This window comes from Sphaerodactylus townsendi, linkage group LG03 (assembly GCF_021028975.2).
Source record: "Sphaerodactylus townsendi isolate TG3544 linkage group LG03, MPM_Stown_v2.3, whole genome shotgun sequence".
NCBI lineage: Eukaryota > Metazoa > Chordata > Lepidosauria > Squamata > Sphaerodactylidae > Sphaerodactylus > Sphaerodactylus townsendi.
Window position 1 is genome coordinate 151,572,850 of NC_059427.1, and position 24,843 is coordinate 151,597,692.

At 43.4% G+C, this 24,843-nt stretch overlaps 1 protein-coding gene across 2 annotated transcripts in view; it reads left to right on the forward strand.

Annotated features, from left to right (window-relative positions):
* RAPGEF3 (Rap guanine nucleotide exchange factor 3) overlaps window positions 1-21,285 on the forward strand; it is a 72,758-nt gene extending 51,473 nt beyond the window's left edge. For both annotated transcript variants that reach the window (XM_048491599.1, XM_048491600.1), the window contains 11 exons: window positions 1,522-1,668; window positions 2,954-3,051; window positions 5,132-5,257; window positions 5,482-5,663; window positions 6,175-6,265; window positions 7,761-7,811; window positions 12,897-12,984; window positions 13,302-13,366; window positions 14,980-15,034; window positions 18,137-18,208; window positions 19,347-21,285. In XM_048491599.1, coding sequence (XP_048347556.1) covers window positions 1,522-1,668; window positions 2,954-3,051; window positions 5,132-5,257; window positions 5,482-5,663; window positions 6,175-6,265; window positions 7,761-7,811; window positions 12,897-12,984; window positions 13,302-13,366; window positions 14,980-15,034; window positions 18,137-18,208; window positions 19,347-19,465 — 1,094 coding nt within the window. In that variant the 3' untranslated portion in view covers window positions 19,466-21,285. The remainder of the gene's footprint in view (window positions 1-1,521; window positions 1,669-2,953; window positions 3,052-5,131; window positions 5,258-5,481; window positions 5,664-6,174; window positions 6,266-7,760; window positions 7,812-12,896; window positions 12,985-13,301; window positions 13,367-14,979; window positions 15,035-18,136; window positions 18,209-19,346) is intronic.
* Window positions 21,286-24,843: the final 3,558 nt, after the last annotated feature.

Consider the following 24,843-nt stretch of genomic DNA (forward strand, 5'->3'; position numbering starts at 1 on the left):
TTATGGATATAGTCAAACATTAAGGCTCTCAAAATGCTTAACTCTTGCAACATAATCATACATTTAGTCTGTGATGACAACAAAAAGAGCCCTGCTGGATCATACCAGTGGTCCATCTGGGCCTGCATCCTGTCTCACAGGATGGTTAATTAGCTACCCTGTAAGGCTAAGAAACAGGACAGAGAGGCCGAGGCCTTCCCCCAGTGTTCTCTTTTAGCCTAGCTGAGTACTGCAATCAGTATTCATGGAACCCCACCACAGGGTGAACACCTCCTATCCCGTGGCCTAGAAAATGGTGCAGGAATGAAGGCTGTTACAATGTCTGTTTCTGCACAAAACTTGAAGTCCTCTCAGTGAATGTAAAAATGCTCATGGGTCTGGCTCTTTCTAAATTCCTAAGTATGTGCCAAAATGATGCATTTGTTTTGACTTTTGTTTGCAAAGCTAATTCCCCAGGTGGCGGTGGTGGGATACTCCCTGCTCAGAGAAAAGACGTAGTGATCCAGCTGGGTTCTGCATGCTGAGATGCAGCTGGACCCTTTTCTTGTTCATCCCCTCTGTTGGCCTTTCAGGCATCCCTGCGATTCCAGAAACTGGAACTTGCAGAAGTTCATGTCCTTGGAGTTGGCTGGGACTGCATGTAAACAAATAATCAATCCCTTAAATGAGTTCTGTCTTTGGTCTAATGATCCAGGGATCTGCAATCTGTGGCTCTCCAGATGTTCATGGACTACAATTCTGGAGAGCCGCAGGTTGCAGACCCTTACAGCCCAATCCTACATGTGGTTATTCAAAACTAAGTCTCACTTGAGGAAAATCTCAAAGAAGTGCCCTGCGTACCTTATGCCAGAGCCCATTGATTGGAGAGATCCCATGGCACTCTTCTGCTCGGGTTGCTAGCTCTAAGTTGGGAAATTCCTGGAGATTTGGGGATGGAGCCTAAGAAGGACAGGAGTTCGAGAGGAGAATGGCCTCTGCAGGGCTGCGATTCTGTAGAGTCTTCTCTCCGAAGCTCTTCTTTTCTCTAGAAGAGATCATCTCTGTAGTCTGGGGATCAGTTGCAATTCCAGGGGAACTCCAGCCCACACCAGGTTAGCAACTGTAATGTCTGCTGTTGCTCAAGTGGAAAAGCCAAGTTCTTGCAAGTAGCCCTGGTACTTGAATGTATCATCCCGAGTGTAATCTGTCATGCCTTTCTGCTTTTGCAAGACACAGTTCATTTCAGCAGCACCCTCCATTCCAAATTGGGTTGCAATGACTCTATCGAACGGCCCTTTTCCTATTGATTGATTTAGACAGCAACCTTGACTGGAAATGAAAACTCGGGACTGTGAAAGCATTCAGCGGTGCATCAGCGTAAGTCAACTGGATGGGATTTCACACACACAAAAGTGCCCCTCCCCCTATGAATTTTAATTATTTGACAATATTTCTGAAAAATCTGTGGCTTTCCAGGTAGTTTTGCTGCAGCATATTTGCTCATGTTCCTCCCTTAATTTTTCTGCTTCTTTTCTCCCGTAGTTGCATACGACATATACAGGCCAGACTACTCCTGCCTCCCAACAGTGCTGCCGGTGAACGCTCCTGTGCAGGAGGTCCTTGCCTCACTGGGAGACAATCACAGCTGGAGCAAAGAATGGATCCTAGTCAAGGTCAATTCAGCAGGCGGTGAGTGAGACACTCTTCTGGGTCTACTGCTTCAGTTGCCCTCCCACTGTTAGTTCTCGAGCCTTGAATCAATAAACAGTCTCTGGATTGTTGATCAGCAGCATTTATTGGAAAGGTAAAAAAGCTTGCAAGGAGCCAGTTCTGGTGAACCTGGCTTTTGCTATTCCCTTTACTTAGAAATAATCCCCCCTCCCATTTTCCCAAAGAATGTGAGAAAGAGTTACTTCAGAGCCTAAGCTTCCCAAGGTCAGCGACAGATGGAAATAAAGCCACCTGGACTCCTACCCCCATGGAGCAACAGAAGCATCCCTGTTCCCATGGGAGTAGATGTGTCAGGGATAAGCCTAGTTATCTACCAAGCATGTGAAACCAGAAAAGGAAGATCAAGGAAAGAATGTTCTGTTCCAGCGGTGGTAACATATAGCAGGCTAAGTACATCTATCTGAAAGCAGTTACATTGACAGGAATTCATCTCACTCACCCAGATACAATCACCGTCCATATAATAAGTCGCCATTACATGGAGTTAGGAATGCACCTCAGTCAGCTAGGTGCTATCCCTGACACCCATCATTTGAAGCTAGATGGATGACACATCTCGTTTAAACTATTATTCATTTTGGCAGCAGAGATGTGAATAATTCATAAATGTACCACTACAATGGCATTTCATAGAATCATAGAGTTGGAAGGGTCATCAAGTCCAACCCCCTGCAATGCAGGAACGCACAATCAATTGATTTGCTGGCATACAGACTAGTCCTTCCTGTTGTGAAGCTGGAAGGAAGCCATGCATGCTCTGCAGCTGAACAGTCCACTGTGAAGTTAGATTTTACGTTACTTGTCTCTTCTCTCATTTTTTTTGCCAAGTTGCACTGGATTACTGGCCTCTTCATATGAGGGTGCAGGTGTTTTATGACATCAAAAACTCTAGCCAGTCAGTGCCACCCACAGTCGCTTTGAGGATGGAACATGGACTTGGGAGAGCCAGGTTCCGATCCCTACTGTTGCCATGGAAACTAGCTGGGTGACCTAGAGCCAGTCACTCTTTCTCTCAGCCTAACCCAAAACAAACAAACACAAACTGTAATTTATATGATACACAGTGAGGGCTGGCCCTGCTGCTCAACAGTATTGTTTTATTAAATCACATCTTCCCTGTTTGGGAGATGGAGGAGACAAGATCACCCTCAGCTTGGCAAGAACCTAAAAGAGCAATACTACCCCCTAGTGGCATTTGCAGTCATCATCACATCTCTTACCCGTTTCGGTCTCTCTCTGGCAGATAAAGAGGTATTGCCCATGGAGTCCATTGGCGTGTTTACATCCCTGAGGTTGAACGAGAGACTCTTTGCTGTCAGCCGCCATGAGCTTCAAACCTTGGTGAGTGCATCTCCTTTGCAGGTCTGGTCAGAGGAAATCTCCTGTCCCTGCCCCTCTCATGTTAATTTCCTGCCTCATTCCACCAGTTTCTAGGCAATATATGGGTGCTCTCAAGTCACAGCTGACTCATGGCGACCGCCATAAAGTTCTCAAGGCATGACACATTTGGAGGGGCTTTGCCATTGCCTGCCACCATGTAAAATGAGAGTTCTGAGACAACTGTGACTGGTCCAAGGTCACCCAGCAGGCTTCACGTGGAGGAGTGGAGAATTGATCCCATTTCTCCAGTTTGGAGTCTGCTGCTCTTAATGACTATACCATGTTGGCCCTCTTCTAGGCAAGATACCTGATGAAAATCCCATTGTAGTGAACCTCTGGGTGATCAAGCGTGTAGAGATGGCTGAAAGACAGACCAAGAGATGTGGGATGTACCTAGATCTGTGTCCTTGTGGAAATATTCCACAAAGTGACAGTCTTATGCAGAACACTCCTGTCCAAACTAATAAATTTCAGTGGGTTGAGACTGGGATTGCTCTGCATAAGCTTGAGCTGTAAGACTTTCTGTCTCTGTCTGTCTGCATGGGAGAGCTTTGAAAAAGTTTTGTTTTAAGGGTTCATATAAACTGTTGGCTAAGCTTGAGCGATAGCGAAAACATTCAGTAAAATTCAAATTCGGCTTGATTTGGTTGTAAAATTATCATTATAGCTGAATCAGTTGAATTCCTAATTTGGTATATCCAAGTATATTCGGGTATACCAAAAAATTCAGGTTCGTTTGATTTTGGGGGGCATTTTTCTAGTGTTTTTTGGTTTCTGGCCTTTAGGAGGTGCGCTATTTAAGCTAGTGGCACCAGAATTTCAGAATATCCTCAGGAGACTCTCCTGATGATACCACCCATGTTTGGTGAAGTTTGGTTCAGGGGGTCCAATTTTATGGACCCCCAAAGGGGGTGCTCCCATCCCCCCATTGTTTCCAATGGGAGCTAATAGGAGATGGGGGATACCACTTTGAGGGCCCCTAAACCAAACTTCATCAACCCTGGGTGATATCATCAGGAGTCTCCTGAAGATATCCTGACATTCTGGTGCCGCTAGCTTAAAAAATGAGCCCCTGACAGGCACCCCAAGAAATTTCCCCAGATTCTCTCTTTGAACTGAACTGACAAGCCTACAGTTGGGATTGATTTCAGCTAATTTAGGCATGGCTGTTCATTTATAAATGAGAAAATAAGAACATAAGAAGAACATAAGAACAAGCCAGCTGGATCAGACCAGAGTCCATCTAGTCCAGCACTCTGCTACTCGCAGTGGCCCACCAGGTGCCATTGGGAACTCACATGCAGGATGTGAAAGCAATGGCCTTCTGCTGCTGCTGCTCCCGAGCACCTGGTCTGCTAAGGCATTTGCAATCTCAGATCAAGGAGGATCAAGATTGGTAACCAATCAAGCATGCACAGCTCCAAAATGGGGCAAGTAACTCCAAGGGCACTTAAGCTTGTGAAAAAGGTATGGGTTGGGAGGGAGTCATCTAAGATAGCCATTTCTGGATTAGGAAATGCCTGGAGATCTGGGGGGTAGACCCTAAGGAAGCAGGAGTTTGGGAAGGGAGTGACCTCAGTGAGGTATAGTGCCATGCAGTTCACCCTTCAAAATAGCCGGGGGGACTGATATCTGTCACTTGGAGATCAATTTTGATTCTAGGAGATGTCCAGGTACTACCTGGAGGTTGGCAACCTTACAGAAGTCCCTCCTCTGCCCCATGCCACAGGCTTAGAGCAAATTAAGGGCCAGAAGACTTTTAAGATGCTGTTCCCCTCAACTGCACAGTAAGAAGGGTTCAGGGATCCTGGTTGGAAATTGTCTCCTGTAGCGTGACCCTGACTGGTAGCAGCTGTCCAGGAATCTCTGGCATAAATCTTTCACATCCCCTTCTACCCAGTCCTTTTACACGGAGATCCTGGGGATTGAACCTGGGGCCTTCTGCACGCCAAGCAAATGCTTTGCCGCTGAGCCACGGTCCCTACACTTGTGACAGTGATGCCTGTCCATAGAGGCATTTGCACCATTCTTGTTCTTATAGGCCCCACACCTTGAGCAGCTGGGCCCCACAGTGGGCTCCTGGGACAGCCTGGATTTCATCAGTTCCAAGGATCTCTCTAACCAGCTCACAGAGCATGACTGGAACCTCTTCAAGAGCATCCATCAGGTAAGAGGGCACTCATAGCTGGCATCCGTAGCAGTGGCTGGGCATCTACCTGGGTGGTTTTGAAAGTGTGCAGAGAATTCTGCCTCTTGCCCTGCATGCAGCAAAGAAGAGCTGAGATGTTCAGCCACTAGGCTTGCAGGTGTTACGGTGGAGTTGAGTGGAGTGGCTTTAAGGGTGGCGTTTAGCTGAGACTCTCCTGGCTGTATTTGTTTGTTCTTGGCAAGGTGGAGCTGATTTACAGCATTTTTGGGCAGCAGAAGTTCCCCAGTGTGACCACCGCCAACCTGGAGCGCTTCCTGCGTCGTTTCAACGAACTGCAGTTTTGGGTCACCACAGAGCTCTGCCTTTGCCCTGACATTGTCAAGAGGGCCCAGCTGCTCCGCAAATTCATCAAGTTGGCTGCACAGTAAGATTCTTCTAGGCGGAGGGTTAAGAACATAAGAACATAAGAACAAGCCAGCTGGATCAGACCAGAGTCCATCTAGTCCAGCTCTCTGCTACTTGCAGTGGCCCACCAGGTGCCTTTGGGAGATCACATGCCAGCTCTGGAAATTTTTGGGGTTGCCAGCTCTGGAAATTTTGGGGTTGGAGTCTGGGGAGGGTGAAGGTGTGGGGTGGTGAGCTCAGTGGCCATACCAAAGCAGCCATTTTCTCCAGGGGGACTGATCTGTGTTTTCTGGAGATCAGTTGTAATTCCATGAGAGATCCATATCCCACCAGGAGGTTGGTAACTCTAGGAGATAAGAAATTGCCCAGAGCAGTGATCCAGTTGACCTGTCTTCCTGGGAGAGATGATTTCAGGTTGCTGAAGGATCTAAGCTTGTCCTTAGCTTCAATTTGGAAGTGTCTGGCATGAAAACCCAGCTTGCTTCTCCACTCTTACTTGGGCTTAGTGTCACCTGTGTTGTCTGTTGCAGCCTGAAGGACCAGAAGAACCTGAACTCCTTCTTTGCAGTGATGTTTGGCTTGGGCCACTCCAGCATCAGCCGCCTCTCTAGGACCTGGGAGGTATGTTTATGCTGCGGAATGGTGGGGAAGTGTCAGATCTCACTCAATGATGGACTCTGGATTTCATCACCCAGAAGTCTTTATTGGAATGAGTGCCCCTGGCTTGCAAAGCCAGTTATAGCCCGCTTCCCCAATACCCCTTTCTACTGCCCATGCACCTCCTTCCCATACAAGGCAAAGCGGGAAAAATGAAATAAGCTAAAGTTTCCCTCCAAGGTCGTTGTGGAGATAGGAAGCCATCTGCCCAACCCTCCTTCCCGGGGAAGACCAGAGATACATCTGTTAACTCAGTTGCCAGCACAGAGGAAAGGAGGGAAGAAATGAAAGACCCAGCAACCCAGAGGGGCCCAACTCAGGATCAAGCAGAGCCCAGAGACGTAGTTCCAAGGGGACAGGAAGATGCGCGACACACTGGGCACGTGCCCCTGTGGGGGTGTGGCGGGGGCATTCGGAGCAGGGGTGTTCCGGGGAGGGCCGGTGCACCAGGCGCTTTCCCCCTTGCTATGCTTCTGGCAGAGCCCATACATTAAGCACCCACAACCATTCTGACATTAAGCCACACAGCAAACAGTGATTGCTGGGAATCTGTTGACTTGCCTCCCACTCAGTGCCTGAGTGGGTCCACCAGAATGTTTCCATGGATGGAAGGACTTCCATCCACTGAGTGCTATTTTTTCATCTCCCCTCCTCTGCTGTTGCTCAAAATATCCCCTGAGATGCTGCTCTTAGACACTGGCGTAGTGAAGGGAAACTGCGCCTCGGGGCGCACTCGCCATGTGCCCCTGCCGCAGCACTGCCTGCCCCTGCTCCCAGAATGCCCTCGCCATGCCTCCTCTGCTGCTCCAACCGGGGTGTTCCTCCCCCCACCCTGTTGGCGCTATGCCACTGCTCTTAGAGATCAGGGCACCCCCAGGAACATCAATGGGGTGTATTGGGACTGCAACATGAGGTGAGAAAATCTCGCTGTGCAGGTGGAAATACTCCTGTCCATGGAAATGCTCTAGTTAGATAATAGTGGTGATAAGTGCCATCAAGTCACAGCCAACCTCTGGCAATTGCTCATGGGGTTTGCAAGGCAAGAGAAGATCAGAGGAAGTTTGCCTTTACCTGTCTCTGTGTAGCAACCCTGTGTGGCCTTCGTTGGTGGTCTTCCATGCAAGTACTAAACAGGGCTGACCCTGCTTAGCTTCTGAGATCTGACAAGTTCAAACTAGCCTGGGCAAGTGTGTAATAGAGTAGGGTAGCCATATTAGTCTACTGTGCAACAACAAGATGCAAGTCAAGGACATTCCTTTGCTAAGGGTGGCAGTCCTCAAACAGAAAAGCTTTAAGAGGAGATTATAATGTGAGATTACAGAAGATGAATTCATTCACAAGTTCAAAACAATGGACCATGCAGTAACAAAAATGTATGTGTGTGTATCAACCTCTGACACTCTGTGTTAACTTGTTGGCAGTATCTGAACAAGCGTCCTCCTTTTCTTCCATGTCACAGAAGCTTCCACACAAGACTAGAAAGCTGTACAGCTCTCTGGAACGCATGCTGGTGAGTGGGAACTTTATTTTCTCACTGGAACTGGGCCTGAAACGGTTTGCTTTTCTGCATTCTCATGTTCCTTGGTTTCTTAGTTCCTGTTTCTTCAGAATAGGGGGCATATTTTCAGTTTTGCATGTATTTTGCTCCTTCTTGTGGTCAGTTCAGTATCACATACATTTAAATCCAACGTATATCTGTGCAGATATAAACTGCAGGTTTTCATGCCAGACTTTAATTTTTTATTATTATGATGACTATTGAAGAGGTGCATGAAACCAGCCTCTAAAACTTCACAAAGTCAAAATGCAAAAAGTGAAAGAAAGAAAGAAAGAAAGAAAGAAAGAAAGAAAGAAAGAAAGAAAGAAAGAAAGAAAGAAAGAAAGAAAGAAAGAAAAGGACTTCCAATTTCGTCTGCACTGAATATAGTTATTGTTAAAGTTTACCACTTGCTCCTTAGTTACAACCAAATAAAATACCAAATATTAAATTCTGTTCCTCAAAAGGTTCCCACCTTTCCCTAATATAACTAAGTTCCTAATTTTCTGTTCTCAGAATCACAAACCATCAATTCAATTTTTGTGCCTTGCATAAAAAGTCTTTCAAACATCCCCAATTATCTGTGAATTTGAATAGATATATTTTCTCTTATCAACAGAATAAGTTTTAAGAAGTTAATATTGTGATAGATTAAATTGACCACTAGAGGGAGCCAAACATGTGATAAACTGAATACCCCCCCCCCCCAAAAAAAAAAAACTAACAGAAGTTTAGAAGCGAGGAAAATGGAAATGTGGAAAGGCCTGCTTTCTCCTCCTATCCAGAGTTAGCCACAGCTCTGGAGGAGCACTTTAAAGAGTCATGGGAGGAAAGGGTTGCCTGGTAGGTTGTATAGTTTTTTTGCCCAGTTTTCATGACTAGCAGCACCAGAATAAATTACATAAAACAACTGAGTGTATTCTAAAATGTTTAATTTGCATGATGTATGCATGTTACAGAATTCAGTTCTAGACTAGAAACCTGGCTGAAACTAAAACAATTCAGTACAGCTAGCGGTCTTGAGCTTCAAGTGCGTACTGAACCAATCCTAGTTTTTGTAGACAAAAGGGTAAACCTGTTGAAGGGCTGTGCCATGTTACACTGCAGGTCAGTGAATACCCAACTGTACAAAAAACCCTTCAGGTAGAAAACTAGCTGTCAAACAAGGGTTCTTTCTGACAGCTTAGCTTTCTGTTTCCAGGAATCTCCTTCTTCTGGGAAGTATTCCATTATGTAAGCCTTCACTTGCAAGTGTGAAATGGTACAGTCAAAGCAAAGGTTACCTGCTCTTTGTAAGAATTAATTTTTTTTAAAAAATTTATTATTTCAACCATATAAAACAATATTACACAATACAAAACAAATTTACAGTAAGACTTCACATAACACATCCATATAACACATATATCTTTTCTTCCTAATTCTTTAACTGGGTGAATAAAGAAATTCCTTTCTCCACAGATTCTTATCTTATTCCCAAAAATAATATACTTCGTATTTACTACTCCCTGGCAGCCTTAACTATATGTCTCTAGTTAGAAAAAAAATTTTTCCATAATACAAGCAAATGTTTTTGTATATATATTCAAACTCATATCCCTTCATATATACTCAAACGTAAGTCTATAATCAAATACAAATATATCTATCTTATATCTTATACACTTGCTTTTTTTTAATTACTATTATATATATCCAACTAATCTATTTCTACAGTAGATATTTTTATATTATTAATTCACAATTCTTATTTTCTCATTAACTATCCTTATGACTTATCTTTTTTACATGTTACAGTACTTTACAATATCTTTACCCTCCTTCCTCGTATCCATATATTTTAGCAATGGGGTCCCAAGTTTCAACAAAATCTTTGATGTTTTATTCTTGATCAGCGATGACAGCTTTTCATTTGTTGGAAGTATTCTAGAAAACTCAACCAATCGCTTCAATTGATGTATTTCTAATTTCCAGTTCTTGGCTACAAGTAGCCACCTGCGTATAGTCATATAGAATAAGAGTTTTTTATATTTTAAGTTGATTCTTGTTTTTTTTACACATTATGTTAAGTAGAAATAGCTCTTTTGCTGAACTTTATTTTATTACCCAAAATTTTTACAATCACAGTATATGTTTTGACCAATACTGTGCTATCTTTTTACAATCCCACCAGATATGCTCATATGACCCTATTTCTTCCATACATCTCCAGTATTTGTTATTTTTAAATTTATACATCTTTGCTATTTTCACTGGGCACAGATGCCATCTATAAAACATCTTAACCCTGTTTTCCCTTAAATTTATATTTTGTGTAAACTTTATATCTTTCCACATATTGTCCCATTCTTCTAGTTCTATGTTATGACCTATTCTCTGTGCCCAGATAATCATGTTGTTTTTTATTCTTTCTGATTCCATTTCTTTTGTTAATAACATTGCATAGACTCTTTTAATTATATATTTTTAGTCTTTAAAATAGAGAGCTTCCCAAAGGTCCACACTTGTGTAGTTCAAACCCTTTCTTTACATCCTGCTTGAACTTATCCTTCATCTGGAGTATACAGGAATCTCTGACACTGTTGTCCATTTTACCATGATTTCTTCCCTTTCTTTAATTTTCCAGTTATTATTGAGTCCCTATAACTATATCCTTATATCTTACTCGTTATTACTTCAATTGGTCTTAATGCTACTGCTTCTTGTGGAGATATCCACCCTGGTGTTTATAAAGTGTTGTTCTTTTATATTCTTCCCAGACTAGCCTTAAAGCTTTTCTAATGTAGTGATTGTAAAATTCTTTGTTTACTTTAATCTTATTATGCCATAAATATGCATGCCATCCGTAGATCAGATTAAACCCCTCCACATTTAGTATTTCCTTATTTTCTAGCGCCATCCACTCTTTGATCCACACCATGGCTGCAGCTTGGTAGTATATTTTTTAAGTTTGGTACACCTAACCCTCCTCTTTCTTGACTATCACACATGTTTTGTAACTAATCCTGGGCTTTTTTACCATCCCAAATATATTTTAATATATCTCTCTCTTCCATTGCTGAAAACACTTATTAGAGACAATAATTGGAATTGTTTGAAGAAAAAATCATTTTAGCTAAAATATATTGTTTTACTGCTGCTATTCTTCCCAACAATGACAGTTTCATTTTTTTCCCATCTTACTAATTCCTTCTTAATTTATTTCCATGTATTTTCATAATTGTTTTATACAACAGTGAATTATTTTTTTTTGCTAGTACTATTCCCAAATACTTCAACTTATATACTAGTTAGTATTTTAATTCAAAGTGAATTTTTTTTCCTTTCTTGGTTATTATCCATGTTAAATATCATTATTTTCGTTGCAGTGTCTCATTCACTTTAAGTCCTGAGACTTCATAAATTCCTCCAATGTCTCTTTCAGCTGTCGGAGTTGATTCTCGAGGCTGTTCAAGCACATTAATACTTTGATGTCATCAGCAAACAATCTTATTTTATATTCTTCCTCTTTTACTTTAACACCTTTTAATTTTCATATTCTCCTTTATTTTTTCGCCAATATTTCAATTAAGTGAATATAAATAATAACTTGAGGGATAAGGGGCAGCCCTGTCTAGAACCATTTGTAATCTTTATAATAGGGGACAGCTCATCATTTACTTTTATTTTTGCAGTCTGGTTTGAATATATGGCATGTACCCAATTTAAAAATTTATCTCCACATTCAGCTATTTTTAGAATTTTAAGCATATATTCCCAGGAAAGTGAATCAAATGCTTTCTCTATGTTGAGGAAAATTAGCACCGCTTGCTTATCAATTCTTTTGTTCAAATGTTCGATTAAGTCAATTACAATCCTTATGTTATTTCTTAAGCATCTTTTCGGCAGAAATCCATTTTGTTCTTTTCCTATAATGTCTCCTAACACTTCTTTAAACCTCTTTGCCCATACAGACGTGAATATTTTATAATCTGTATTCAGAAGTGAAATGGGACGGTAGTTCTTAACCAATGATAGATCCTGCCCCTCTTTTGGCAATAAAGTTATCACCCCCTCCTTCCAGGAATTTGGTATTTGATCCTTATTTGTTATTCATTACTGATTGTAAAGTACTTGCCAACTGATCTTTATATGCCTTGTAAGAAAATAGGCCCATTAAAATATCTGATCGGAGATTTCCTTAGCTTTAGTCCTTTAATAGCCTCTATTATCTCTTGTTGTGAAATTTCTTTATTTAATATCTCTTTATGGGACTTTCTTAATTTTATCTTACAATTTTCCTTTAAATATTCTTCTATTCTTTCCTTTTTTTTCATTTTTGCTTTATATTAATTTTTTGTAAAATCCATAAACTTTTACTTATTTCCGATTGCTTAACCAAAACATTTTCTCCATCTTTTATAGCACTTATTCTCCTCTTCTGTCTTTCCTGTCTCAGCCTCCACGCCAGCCATCGACCTGGTTTATTTGCGTTTTCAAAGTTATTTAACCGTACATATTTTAGCTTTCTTTCCATATCATTTACTATAATCATGGACATTTGGCTTTGCAAGTTTTTCAATTCCACTTTTAATTGGTTGTTTTTTGGGTCATTCTGAGTTTTGAGCTTCAAGTGCGTACTGAACCAATCCTAGTTTTTGTAGACAAAAGGGTAAACCTGTTGAAGGGCTGTGCCATGTTACACTGCAGGTCAGTGAATACCCAACTGTACAAAAAACCCTTCAGGTAGAAAACTAGCTGTCAAACAAGGGTTCTTTCTGACAGCTTAGCTTTCTGTTTCCAGGAATCTCCTTCTTCTGGGAAGTATTCCATTATGTAAGCCTTCACTTGCAAGTGTGAAATGGTACAGTCAAAGCAAAGGTTACCTGCTCTTTGTAAGAATTAAATGTTACTGTTTTGAAAAAGCCAAGGATGGTTTGGGGGTGGAACTGTGACCAACAAGATTTGAGGCCAACAAGATTTTCAGGTATATAAGCTTTTGAGAGTTAAAGCTCCCTTCATTAGATACAAGTCTAAACCTTATGTATTTCATTATCAAGATTCATTCTTTTTTTCCAGGACCCATCTTGGAATCACCGAGTCTATAGGCTGGCTATGGCCAAATTAACCCCACCCATCATCCCCTTTATGCCTCTCCTTCTTAAAGGTACAGTAATACAATTCATGTTGAAATGCTGAAATCACATCAGACTTTTGCTGCGACCATAATCTTTTTATCGGGAGAGTTCTAAATGAAAAAATAAAGAATATGAAAATGGATGAGATAAAGAACCTAAGAATGGCCATAATTGGTCAGCCAGCCTGGCTAGTAAGACTGAGCGTTACTCATTCTTTTTTCACGGCGTGCCTGTGGCGAATGTAGAGTGCGGAAGCCCAGATTTCGGTCAGCTCTTTATCCACCAGGTCGTGCTGATGGTCTGTCATGAATGATGAGAAGGCTCAGCATTTACCTTTACCTTGCAGACATGACCTTCATCCATGAGGGGAATCGAACATTAGTGGACAATCTTGTCAACTTTGAGAAGCTGGTGAGTGATGAGGGGCATCATGGGAAGGAGGGCGAAAACAGGCATATGTCGCTCATACTTGCTGGAGGAACTAATGTCTCAAATTATCTTGGAGCTGAGTTGTTTTGGATGAACACTTATATTTTTAATTGAAGAAAAAGAGGTAAATGTAAGTCAGACATGACAAGGCAAAGAAATCGCGTAGACGTGTCTGAAGCTGAAAACAGTCATACCAATGCATAATGGGACAGATGCAGTGAACATTGGGCAGAGCAAAATCTGTGGCACATAATTCTTCCGCCTCCACTGGCTGCCACCCACAAGAAATTCTGCTTCTAGAAGTCAAGGGATCCTCTCAGACTACAAAATGCTGGCCTGCAGTGGGAAAGAGATATTGGCAAAAATCACCCTCTCTCTTCCACTGATGAAAATACCCTACTGTTGGTGGCAAATATCTGTGAGATGTAACCCCATACAATGATGTCAAGCTACCATAAAAAACTGTTTAAATCATAATAACCTTTCATAAAATTAGGTACAGCTATGTACAACCTTTCATAAAATGTGTAATGGCCACCAAATAATATAAAATCCATCATCATATCTTCCCTTTCTGCCAAGATGCCCACACATTGCCCGCTTGCTAACACTGTTAATTTTCCACGTTTTTACTAGCCAGTTTGCTAGCTATTAATGACTTTGTAGCTGTTAATGAACTGTTGACTAAAAGCAGATCCTTGAGGTAATATTCTTCATTTAAAAAAAAAAATCAGTAATGGAGCTAATGGATTTATAGAAAGTATAAGATGTATAGTTTGTCCTTATTTACTTAAGTATTTTTTTACAGAAAGTTTCCATGTTTAGGTAACTTCACTATTTATAGGGGGGAAATCAACTTTTTTGGTAAAGAGAATTTGCAATGCGGAAAATTTATGAGATGTGCCGTGTGCGCCATGATTCAGTTTATCTTGATTTTTCATTAAATCAACACAAAATATTAAACTACATGACTTCAGCAATTGAAGCCCCTCCACTGTGCATGAATCCATTATCAAAACTGTCTTCAGAGAGCAACAACAATTTGTTAGACAGCAACTCCTTTCTTAAAATCCCAAGTTAATTGCAAGTTCCCAATAAAACAGTTTCTTGTAATATAGCAGTTAAGCTAAATATGTTGGAAGCAAAGGAATGTGTTAGTTTCTAATCTGCACAGTGGGGATCCCTGAATAGGAACTTGTTGACGTTTTAATGTACAAACAGACTGGGAAAAGCACAAGACAAGGTCTTTTGGGTGGCAGCCCTGTGGTTATGATGTAACCATCCCAAAGAGGTATGGCTGGCCCCCTCACTTTCGATATTCAAGAGGCAGTTGAAGACTGTTGTATTTAAGACTGCGTATGACTAATTTCTATTTACTGCCTGTCCTAAATGGAGATTTCAAATTGTGGTCTTCTCTACGTTTTTATAATTTCAGGTTTATTTAAATTTTATTGTATTTTTATAAATAGTTTTATTTACACTGCAAGTTCCCTTGAGTTCCCCAAGGTAGAAAGGCAGCTAATAAATGTTTTAAACAAACAAACAAATAAATGAAACAGAACTGTAAATATTACCCGGTGTCTTCTCTATATCAGCGCATGATGGCCAAGGCTGTTCGTCTCGTACATCGCTGCCGGAGCCACCCCAACCGTAAGTGAAGGAAAGTTGGTGGGGAAGAAGCACTGGTAGAGATAGAATAGCAGCTCCATGTATCAGTCAGTGACCCCAGTAAGGCCTTCAGGTAAAAAGGCCTCCTCTTCCATAAGAAGAAGAGTTGGATTTATACCCCCCCTTTCTCTCCTGCAAGGAGACTCAAAGGGGCTTACAAACTCCTTTCCCTTCCCCCATCACAACAAAAAGCCTGTGAGGTAGATGAGGGTGAGAGAGCTCAGAAGAACTGTGACAAGCCCAAGGTCTCCCATCTGGTGTGTGTTGGAGTATACAGGCTAATTCGAATTCCCCAGATTAGCCTCCACAGCTCAGGCGGCAGAGCGAGGAATCAAACTCGGTTCCTCCAGATAAGAGTACACCTGCTCTTAACAGAGGCGTTCCTCTCATTGGGCAAAGTGGGCAGTTGCCCACTGCAGGTTCGTTTGTGGGATTCTTTGTATTTTCAGTGTTTGTCCATTTTTGGCCTGCAGAGGGTGCAGTTTTTAGGCTAGCAGCACCAAAATTTCAGGGATGTTTCGGGAGGCTCTCCTGATGCTATCATCCGGGTTTGGTGAGGTTTGGTTCAGGGAGTCCAAAGTTATGGACTCCCAAAAGGGGTGCCCCATCTCCCATTGTTTTCAATGGGAGCTAATGGGAGATGTGGCTACACCTTTGAGGGTCCATAACTTTGGACACCTTGAACCAAACTTCACTAAACCTAGGTGGTATCATCAGGATAATCTCTTGCTGATACCACTCAGGTTTGTGAAGTTTGGTCCAGGGAGTCCAAAGCTATGAACTCCCAAAGGGGGTGCCCCATCACCCATTGTTTCCAATGGGGCTACACCTTTGAGGGTCCATAACTTTGGACCCCCTGAACCAAACTTCACCAAACCTGGGTAGTATCATTAGGAGAGTCTCCTAAAGATACCCTGAAAGTTTGGTCTTGCTAGCTTAACAATTGCATCCCTGACAGCAGGCACCCCCCAAATTTCCCCAGATTCTCCTTTTAAACCCCCCCCCCCAGCATGGATTTAAAGGGAGAATCTGAGGTCCATTGAAAATGATGCTGTTTGGGGGTGGATTCCAGCATCACTTGTTTAAACTAGGGAGCCCAGATTCTCCTTTTAAATCCACCTTAAAGGGAGAATCTGGGGTTCCCAGTTTAAATAACATTGAAAGTGATGCTGTTTCCCCTAATTAGGGGTACTGGATACAACACCATAAAATGTTTTCATAGCAGTAATAAAACATTTTGAAAGCATTTTATCTATCTATCTATCTATCTATCTATCTATCTATCTATCTATCTATCTATCTATCTATCTATCTATCTATCTATCTATCTATCTATCTATCTATCTATCTATCTATCTATCTATCTATCTATCTATTTATTGTTTCGATTTATAAACTGCCCCAACCCCTAGGGGCTCTGGGCGGTGCACAACATTCACATAAACAATTAATTAAATCAATAACAGACAATATAGTACTAAAATCCATTAAAATCTACTTAAAACAGCGGTTAATATCACCATGACAGGTTCCCTGTAATCCAGTTCATTAAGATCGCCCCAACAAAAAGAAGAGGGAGGGGCCAGGCTCCTCTCTAGGAGGATAATAAGGTAGTAAAGTGTATCAGATGGTGGCAAAAACAAGGGGGCAGGGGGAAGGGGGCCACTCAGCTTCACTGCACACCGCAAAGGCCCAGCGAACAACTCGGTCTTACAGGCCCTGCGGAATTCACTGGTGTCCCGCGAGGGTCTCGACAGCTGGAAGAAGAGTGTTCCACCAGGCCGGGCCAGGGGCCGTGAAGGTCCTGGCCCTGTGGGAGGCGCGCCGCATCAGTGAGGGGCCAGGAACCACTAGTAATTGGCCTCTGCTGAACGCAGAGGCCGAAGTAGGGGCATGTGGGGTAACGCTGGCCCTCAGATAATGACGAGGGTCCCAGGTCAAGGTGAAGGCCTTAAAGGTCAAAACCCACACCTTGAAGATGATTCGGAATTCCACTGGGAGCCAATGCAGCTGGTGCAGCACAGGTTGAATATGATCACAGAAGGCACTTCTGTGAGCAGGATGCGGCCAGCTGCATGTTGGACCAGTTTCAAGCTCCTAATCAGACTAAGGGAAGGCCCGCTGTGAGGAAAGTTTAGTTACACAGTCAAGCCTGGAGGTGACATTTTGAAAATGTTTTCAATAAACATTATTTCTGCTGTGTGGCATGGCCTATTGCTGTGTTCAGATTTGTGAGTTGGGGCATGTTCTATAATGTGATGGTGACTTTGAAACGACGTGGTGTAAAAAATCATTGCTTGGTCACAGTGGGGGAGGGTCGCTGCCCATGGTGTGTGTGGGGGGGCAAACTCCAGTTTTCCTACATACACCACTGGGCGTAGCTACAAGGGGACGGGGGTGTGCGTGTTGCACTGGGCACGCGCCGGGGGGGGCATCAAACTCAGGTTTTGCCCAGGGCTCCAGTTTGCCTAGTTACGCCACTGGCTCTTAACCACTATGCCACTACTGCATCTCTTGCATGTGCTGATCCTTTTTCAAAATGCCCAGCCAGTGTGATGTAGGGGTTAAAGTGCTAGACAAAGACCAGGAAAACTCCAATTCAAATTCCCACACCCCACAGCGCACATTGGGTGATCCATAGTCCAGTTGTACCCTTTCAGCCTATTAGAAGCAAAAAATGAAGGAGACAAGAATGAAGGAGACATTCTTTCCTAAGTTCCTTGGAGGAGAAGTGGGATGAAAATGTGTTAGATGATCCTTTCATTCTTAAGGCTCCAGCAGTCTGTTAGGAATGTATTACATTGGGTTCACAGTGACTCAGTTTGTTTTAAGGTTTTTGAATGTAGGGAGAAAGGAGAGGCAACAAGAATGATAAAACACACAGTATTTCTACTGTGAGTGGTGAGAGGAGGTTCATCATTGATAAGAGGAATGGAAAGCTCATAGATGAAGCAGAGAGGCACTGAAAGAATTACTGTGTAGATAACAAAAATGGGTGGGGGGGGTTGGAAATGCAAGATAACAAAAACCTCACTCCTTAACTACAAGACTCTGCATTTATCTTTCCACTTTCACTTTTCACAGTTCCACTGTCCCCCTTGCGGAGTCGTCCTCAGCACCTTCTGGAAGAAGCTCGAGCAATGCGTGCCTCTACATGTAAGCACACTCTTATTTTTATGTTGTTAATTCATAATCAACTTAGGGAATTTTCAGCCACAAAAAAGCTACCTGAGGTGCAGTCAAGATGATACAACCATCATCAGAAGGTTTCAGTTTTCATGTTTTCTGTTCCTGCTTTAAATTACATTTAAATGATATATAAAAAGGAGAAAGGATCCCCCATGGGTGCGCAGCTCTGCCCTTTGCATGGTTGCAGCTACCCTGAGAGCAGTGTGGCTCCCTTGGTCATTCAGCCTACCGTGCTCCTTCCTCCCCCCCTGACCCCCAGCTCACAACGGCATCAATGCCAGTAAGCTCATTGCAACTCCTAGTCTCTACCACCCAGCCCATGACATCACCTGAGGCCCCTTCACCCATGCAGCTGCTGCCAGCATGCCTAGCATGGCTCCCAGTCTCCCCTGCCAGACTTGCTGTGGTTTCTGCCCCCCCTCCCGTCACCACTGAGACTCCAACTGATAGAGGTAGGTGCACTGTCTGAGCATGTGCAGACAACTTTTAACCTCCACAACCCAACTTTTGTTTTGGATTTAAACCTCCCCATGTAATTTGTTAAGATTTTCAGATTTGTCTGCAAACTTGGATAGTCTTCTGGTTTTTTTTGGGGGGGGGGGTCTCCTTTCTGTCAGTGTGGGCCCAGTCTGCAGATTTAAATAGCCACAAGTTGTCCCACACTTGACTATTAGATATGTAGATTTCACATGACCTTTTTGGTTCATGGTATCCTGAACATTTACATTATTCTCCCAGGGAAAGTGGCTTTCCGTAGTTGGTGGCCATGGAGTTGCAAGTCCAAATGTCTCAAAGAATAGGGAGCATCTGCAGTTCCTCTACAAAGTTTTGATTACTACAACTTCATCTACTACAACTGTTACTACAATGTCATCTTGTCACTCAGAGTTTATTGTGCAAACCAGTCCTAATATAGCTTTAGAAGAATTTGAGACGAATGTGTAGATCAGTTAGTCTGCCAGTACCTACTGACCACAATAACTGTGTGGAAAATTCCGGTAGAGTGGTGATACACTGTGTAAGACACAAGCATCTTTCCTTTTTTGTGGAATTTACTGTGGAACTTAAAGAGATCTCCCGTGATATGCGGTTCTTTCCATTTCAGGTTCAGAGCAGTCCCTCAGTACCCGGAGCCTTGCTACTACCTGGGCTTACATCCAGCACTTGAAGGTGATTGACAACCAGAAGAAACTTTTACAGCTCTCACGAGATCTCGAGTCTTGATGTTGCAGAAGCCCCTCACTAGGACATGCCATGTACATAGTGGGGCAAGAACTTCTATGAAAGCCACCTTCTCATGGGGGTTAGCCCTGCTTTCAAGACTAGCCAATGAGCGATGCTGATGGGAAGAGAGTTTCCCTGATTCCCTCTGCGGCACTCAAGAACTCAGTCCTGAAGCCAGGACAGTTGGTATAGGCTGCGTCCAAGACTGGAGAAAGGATATGCGGCATGCTATTATTCTTTTTGTAAGCTACAGACTTCCTGCCTTATAAAGGACTACTTCATGGAACATATTTGGCTGCCTTAGAGTGAGGCAAGCAAAAGTTCCCATTATCACTAACCAGTGTTCAAGAGAAATGTAGATTTCTAAAAAGTCTGTTACCAAACCGGCTTTCTTACATTGCTTAGAACGCTGCTCGACGACATCTCTGTCACTCATCTCTCCTCTTGCCAGAGCTGGATTTTTGCCTAAACTAAATAAGCTGTGGTTTAGGGCCTTGGATTTTGGGTGGGGTTGTCAGCTCTGGGTTGGGAAATCCCAGGAGATTTTGGCGGTGCAGTCTGTGAAGGGGAGGGACTTCAGTGGGGTAAAATGCCATGGTATCCATCTTCCAAAGCAGCCATTGGCTCCACGTCACCTTGGATATCAGTTTGTAATCTCAGGAGAGGACGAAAACACTGGGAGCTGATTTGGTTGTGGGGGGTAAAAGTGGTACAAACTGCTTACCTCTTACCTAATGTTCCTAGACTTCAAGAGAGAGATCTAAGTAAAATAATGATTCCATGTTCCAATACCAATAAGAACTTTTAAAGCTGCTATCATGATGAGCATTTACACATAGTTCAGAGCTCTCTTTTTTTTACCTCAAGGCTGTATTAATGGTTATAAGATACCTTCTCTCCTTCCCCGTGTTGTGCTGTGCTTTAATTCCTACAATATAACATTTTCATGGAGGAGAGGTCTATCAGCAGCTACTAACCATTGTGACCAAAGGGGACTTCTGTGTTCAGAGACAGTAAATCTTTGAATAGTAATGCCAAGAGACAGCCTAAGGGGAAAGCCTCAGCCTTTATGCGCTGTTGCTGAACCTCCAGAGGAACTGGTTGACCTCTGCATGAGGCAGAATGCTGGCCCAGGTGGACCACTGGGCTATTCTTGTCATCATAGGTTATTTTGCAAGAGTTAAACATTTTGAGAGCCTAAATAATTGACTGCATCTATGAAAGAACAGGCTGGGACCACGTTAGTCCAGGCTAGCCTGATCTCGTCAAGTCTCAGAATCTAAGCTGGGCTGGTCCTGACTAGCACTTGGATGGAAGACCACCAAGGAATACCAGGTCGCTGTACAGAGAAAGGCAATGGCAAGCAACCTCTGTGAGTCCCTTGCCCTGAAAACCCTACTGGGTTGCCATGAGTCAGCTCTGACTTGATGCCCCTTTACATATGAAAGAACAGCAGCAGCAGTAGCCAGTCAGCCAAATCCTTGACATGGCCTGTGGTTTGTGGATATTTCAGAGATTCCTCCTGAGTAGAAACCATAAAACAAGTGGCAGGAGGCTTGATCCATAGCAGTGGTATCAACAACGCTTTTGTCCTGGGCCCTGTTCATGTAGCTGCTGTTCAGAAATGGTCCCTCCTGGCTGGCAAACCACTCAATAGCACTTTGCACCTAGGAACAAGAGATAAGAAAAAAATGTGAAATGCTATAATGCCACACCCTCATCATTTAACAAAATGGGAGTCGGTGGGTTTCTCCTCTTATACAAGCCATCCTCATATTTGCAGTCTTCTGGAAAATGGAAAGATATTGTTTTCCAAGCAATTAATATCTATCTCCTGATGGGTCCAGGGCACAGACTGAGGTTGAGTACACTTTTCACATTTTGGGAAGTGCAGGTAGAAATACCAAAGTGCAGATCAGTTGTTCCTAATGATGTCCACTAAATAGTGACCAAAGAGCCTTTGCACTTGTTGGTCCCAGCTTTGAAAAGGAGTTCCAGAAGTCTGAACAGAGGCCAGCAATGAGCCAAGGGAGGTGATGCTGTGTCAAGGCCTGGATCTGTACCAATAATGAGCTCAGTGATTTCATTCAGAAGCTTTATTGGCAGACATCTGTTTGGCCAAATAGAGAAAGCCAGTACTAAGGTGCTGGCTTTCTATAACCCCAGTATGTGTTTACCACTCCGCCCCTCCTCCTTCCCAGATGCCCAGGCAGAGCTTTGCGTGGAAATGTACTAGCCATTGGCCAGAAGTACTGACAAGAACGCATTCTAAAGCACTACATAGTACAAGCATGAAGACAGTGGGGAAATGAAAGAGAGATGAGCACCGTTAGCAAACACAATCCAGATCTCAGTTAATGCCAGGAACCTGACTTGGTGAGGGACATTGATGGTTTCACCAAATAATATATCCTGCTTCTCTGATTTCTTTATTCTGTATGCAAAGACACCTTGTCGCCTCCTCGAAATTGACCCATCTGGTTCTTGTCATTCCTGTTCCATTTTTCTTATATTCTTCACTTCCAAACTTCTTCAGAACTTAGTCCCACTGACTGAGTGCTCTATCTTCCAACTATTCTCTTGGCCTTCTTCAATTTGGCTTCCATCTTATTCATTGGACCAGGAACATAGATTTTTTATGGGAAGGGTTCGGGGGGCCACACCCTACCCACTCCACCCCCCTAGGAGCATGGGCTACATGCTCTTCCCCCCAAGCTCCACACCCTGGCCTAGCGCTTATAAAAGCAGCTCTCTGAGGCTGGGGACAGCAGACTCCTCTTCCCTGCCCCCCACCAGCTGGGCTCCCAGCTGGCAGCTGGCAGTTCCTTCTGCCCTCCCCTCTGGGCAGAGGCATAGAGGGAAAATGGAGCCCGGTGCAAAATCTGAGTTTTGCAGCCCCACCCCACCCCCCGGGCAGCCGCTGTGATGCTGGAATCCACCCCCAAACGGCATCACTTTCAATGGTGTTTAAACTAGAGAGCCCAAATTCTCCTTTTAAATCCACACTTAAAAAGGGAGAATCTGGGGTCCCCAGTTAGGTAAGCAACAATATTAGGGAAAGTGATGCTGTTTTGGGGTGGATTATCCCCCACCCTGAAACAGCATCACTTTCAATGTGGCGTAGTGGTTAAGAGCAGGTGCATTCTAATCTGGAGGAACTGGATTTGATTCCCTGCTCTGCCGCCTGAGCAGTGGAGGCTTATCTGGGGAATTCAGATTAGCCTGTGCACTCCCACACATGCCAGCTGGGTGACCTTGGGCTAGTCACAGCTTTTTGGAGCTCTCTCAGCCCCACCCACCTCACAGGGTGTTTGTTGTGAGGAGGGAAGGGCAAGGAGATTGTGAGCTCCTTTGAATCTCCTACAGGAGAGAAAGGGGGGATATAAATCCAAACTCTTCTTCTTCTAAACTGAGGACCTCAGATTCTCCCTTAAAAGGAGAATCTGCGGAAATTTGGGAGGTGCCTGCTGTCAGGAGTACAGTTGTTAAGCTAGAAGCCCCAAGGTTTCAGGGTATCTTTAGGAGACTCTCCTAATGATACTACCCAGGTTTGGTGAAGTTTGGTTCAGGGGGTCCAAAGGTGTAGCCCCCATCTCCTATTAGCTCCCATTGGAAACAATGGAGGATGGGGGCACCCCCTTTGGGAGTCCATAGATTTGGACCCTCTGGACCAAACTTCACAACACCTGGGTGGTATCATTAGGACGGTCCCCCAAACAATCCCTGAAAGTTTGGTGCTGCTAGCCTAAACTATGCGCCCCCTGCAGGCCAAAAACCTAAAAACAGTAAAAATGTTTTTAAAACCCACAAACTGGGGGGCGGAGCTTTGGACATAAAGGGGGGGTTGAACCCAAGAACCCCCCCTTACCTACATCCTTAGTCCTTACCAAAATCATTCATGATCTCCAGCTATAAAGTCTTAAGATTTCTCATCTGAAGAATATGAGAAGATTTCTCATCTGAAGAAGAGAAGAGTGTATATCCAGTGGCAAAACTACAGCTATAACCAAAATTGTGGCCCCTGCAGATTCCACTGCCTCAGGATAGCCTCCAAAGTGGGGCAGTGGAATCAGGGGTGGAGTGCCAAGCCACCCTAGTCATTTTAATTGGAAGGAGGTCCAGGAGGAAGGAAAGAATGCATACATACATACATAAGCCTTTATTGGCATAGTCAGAAGCGAATACATAAATCAGAAGCAAATACATAAATACATGATAGATAATAACGGCAAAAGACCCCCACAGGGACCATAACAAGTACGTTCTACTGAGAACTCTCAACTATCTCCACAATGAAATTGGCGACCTCTTCACAAAGACCAGGGACCGAATTATTTAACAATAGTATACAAGCTTTTTGGGGTCCCCCACTGTGTACCCTACGTGGCCTTCTGCCTAGAGGCAGGGCAACATCTCTTGGAAACAAGGGCATGGGGGATCACATGGACGTAGGTAAGGGGGGGTTCTCGGGTTTGAAAACCCCCCATTCATGTCCGAAGCTCCGCCCCTCCGTTTGTGGGTTTTTGTAAGGAATCAGTAAGGTCCAGACCAAAAGTAACCGTAAGAGTTCTTTATTTGCTGGCTTTCATGATCAGCTCTACAGACAATGCAGATACCCCCCTTTGTCGGGCGACCACTTATACAGGTCTCTCCTTCCCACCAAGAACTGGACATAAACAATTACTCATTCCCACAAGAAGGCTCATCTATATTCTGATTTCTGGGTTTTTTGTCTAAAACAAACCATCACTGGTATGGTCTGTTATGGAGTCTGATAGAATTTCAACTTTACATACATCTTTTAAGAAATTTGAGGTCGCCCATATCATGTCGATTCTGGAACCTGATCCATGTCGAGTGGAGTAAAAAGTAAAGGTATTGTCTGATCCGTTAACATGCCTCCAAATATCAATCATACCCAGATTCTGCATCGCCTCAAAGAAAATATTAGGAAGCTTCCTACTTTCTGTAACCTGTATCTCTGAACCTCTAATTTTATCTACTGTCACATCCACCCACATTCCACCCCATTAAAATCACCCATGATGGACTTCCGGCTCAACCATGGCTGCCAACGCAGGTCCTTAACAAGAAGGGACATTACCCGTGTGTGTATTCCCCCCCAGCAACCCTATAAGGGGGACTGAAATTTGTTCCAAACGTGGGAACAGATCAAGAAAGAAACACAGATACCGAATGGGTCTGGCAAGACCGACGGAGACTGCTGTTTGAAGAACAAACACATCACGGAGAAAAAAGGAGGGGACAGCCGGGTTGAGCAGCTGAGAGCGTCAAAGCAAACAAGATCAAAAGGAGCTATTAGCTTTGAAGAAAACGCCTCGGCCCACAGCAAACACCCAAACAAGAAACTTTAACAA